Source organism: Arachis stenosperma, chromosome 6 (assembly GCF_014773155.1).
Source record: "Arachis stenosperma cultivar V10309 chromosome 6, arast.V10309.gnm1.PFL2, whole genome shotgun sequence".
Taxonomy (NCBI): domain Eukaryota; kingdom Viridiplantae; phylum Streptophyta; class Magnoliopsida; order Fabales; family Fabaceae; genus Arachis; species Arachis stenosperma.
Genome location: NC_080382.1, coordinates 141,850,007 through 141,852,614, shown reverse-complemented (window position 1 = coordinate 141,852,614; position 2,608 = coordinate 141,850,007). Strand labels below are relative to the sequence as shown.

Below are 2,608 nucleotides of genomic sequence, written 5' to 3'. Positions count from 1 at the left end.
AATTCTGTTGACTCATATATTGTAAAGGAAAATGGCTTGTATTTTCCAAGAAAACACACACTCACACCTATGCTTATACCATCAATCAAGCTAATTAAGCCATTTAAATTTTTTTTTATGATATTATTTATTTATTTAAATCAAAGCTAAAACAAAAGTATAATAATATTGTGAACTAGCGCATATAGAAACAGAGTTCTGTCAACAAATACCAAATCACTTGAAGAACTATAAGAATCATGTGCTTAATTAAGGTAAAAAAAATAAAATAAAATCAATTTGATATGATAATAAAAAATAGAGAAGAAAATTCCATAAAGAAGATTTATGTCCAAATTTTCTTCTCTATTTTTAACCCATACAAATGAAATAAAAAACTCATCCTAAATAAACAAAAATGAAAATATAAAAATTATTGTACAATAACTAATTAACTACACAGCAAGACCATTAGCAATGGCACGATTAGTGCTAACATGAGTTGTTTCATACACAGGAAGCTCAGCCAAATGATCAAGCTCAAACAGATCCGAACTTGCACAACTTGCCACGTCATCGTCGTCGTCGTTTTCGTCATCATCTTCATTTGCATTATTTATTTTGTTACTATTATTTTTATGCAAATCCATTAAAGCTTCTGAAACCAAATTGTTCTTGTTCTTGTTCTTATGGTACTCCTCCAAGAACTCCCTTGCAGCTTCTTTCACCACCTTGCTCTTCTCTACGTTGGTGCTATTCTTCCATGTTTTTGTGGCAACTTTATTATTGATTCCTTCTTCACCCACAATCACGCTCACGGGGTAGAATCGAACCGTTCTTTTCGCTCCGTTGCGAAGCTTTTCCCTTTCGGAAGTTAGAGTCTTGCTCAAACAAGATTTAGAAGAAGAAAGAGAAGAATGTGTTGAAGTTTGAACTAACTTGGCTTCTCTTTCTTCTTCTAGAGCGTCGTTTGGTCTATGTAGCCGACCAGTTTTACTCAAACAAGACCTCGAAAATGAACAAGTAGAAGGCAATGAAGTTTGAATTGACTTTGGCTTTTTTGCATCGCTGTCCACGTTCTTACAAGTGTCGTTTGATTCATGTAACCGATTTTGATAAATATTTTTTATGTCATGGTTGGTGCACTTGGTTTTCTTGGAAGTAGCGAAGATCGAGTTGAGAAAGCTAGTGATCTTAGCACCGGGTGAAATCGGTTGCTTCACCTTCTTGATATTGTTATAGATCTTCAACGCTCTTGACTTGGATTTCATGGACAATGATTCGTAATCATCTTCGCCACGATCGCCGCCGATTAGAGCGCCTAATTCGGTTTTGAAATCGTGGCGAAAGCTGTGGAACTTTCGACGATGATCGTCTCCTTTTTCCTCGTCCCTCAAGGACGCGCTGGTCTTCACCGACCTCAGAGGCAAGAAGCACGATGAGGACGACCGCGTCCTTGACGGCCTTGTTGACTCCGTGTCGGAGGATGAGAATCCCGCGGAAGAAGAAGAGGACGAGCTGGAATCGGAGGAAAGTGACGTGGAACTGAAGCACGTGACGTCATTGTCATAGTCACGTGACGTGCTTCTTGTTGATGTATCCTGTTTCTTGTTCTTCTCTGTTCTTGAAGTTGTTTGTGTGAAGAAGGTGTTCATGTGATTGGGGGTATTTGTGTAATTGTGTTGTTCGGATTGGTCAATGGAACGGTAGATTTGGTCAAGGAGGGTTGAAGAGAAAGAAGGATTGTGAAGGAATCTGGTGCTATGGTGGTAGTGTTCATGATCTGTGAGTGTGTTGTTCTTCATATTGAAATAGAAAAGGGTAAATTTGGAAGAAAGTTGAGAATGAGAATGGAGAAATTGGGGGAAGAGGGGAACAGGGAGGAAGGAGTTTATAAAGGGGGGAAATAGGAACATCCATGTGACACATTGGTCACTATGGTCTATGCTTATTTGGCATTCAACTTCACTCTCCTTTCTTTTTCCAACATCATGTTGCTTCTATACTTCTTTTCTTTTTCTTTTTTTTCTTTTCTCACAAATCCCTAAATTTTCTGCTTTTTTCTCTTTCTATTTATGGACTATGCTATCACTTCTAAATTTAATTGAATATTCTAGAGTTAATCTATGTGTTTTATTTCATTATGATGAAGGAATCTTTTAATTGAATAATTGTATTCAGTAAATCTCAAAATGATACTTAAGTATTTATCATTTATATTAAACTTATATTGGTTCAAACTCTCTAAATTGAGTGAATACTCTAATCCTTGACAATTATTTTGAAAGGACAATGAGGTCTCTAAAAAAAGGATTTGTATCCTCTAAAGTTTAAATTTTACTTTAGAGAATAAAGTATGATCTCTCACCATTGATTTCATAGGTGGGACTAAAAATAAATATGAAAGAGAAAATATTCAAAGGTAGAAGATCTCACTTTACTCTCTAAAGTGAAATTCAAACTTTAGAGGATCCAAATCCCTAAAAAAAATACTCAATTCGGCCCCTGATATTTTTTTTTAGATTAATTAGCTCATGTGCCAAAAAAAATAACCTAATTTTTTTGGCACAGAGGCCTCGTTGTCCTTTCGAAATAACTGTCAGAGGGCAGATTGGATTTTTTTTATTAA

General features: G+C 35.8%; 1 protein-coding gene across 1 annotated transcript; it reads right to left on the bottom strand.

Moving 5' to 3' along the window:
- Window positions 1-400: 400 nt before the first annotated feature.
- On the bottom strand, window positions 401-1,876 carry LOC130933326 (protein BIG GRAIN 1-like B). The gene has a single exon (XM_057862913.1). The coding sequence runs from the start codon at window positions 1,782-1,784 to the stop codon at window positions 435-437; it is 1,350 nt and encodes a 449-aa protein (XP_057718896.1). The 5' UTR covers window positions 1,785-1,876; the 3' UTR covers window positions 401-434.
- Between the last annotated feature and the right edge of the window lie 732 nt (window positions 1,877-2,608).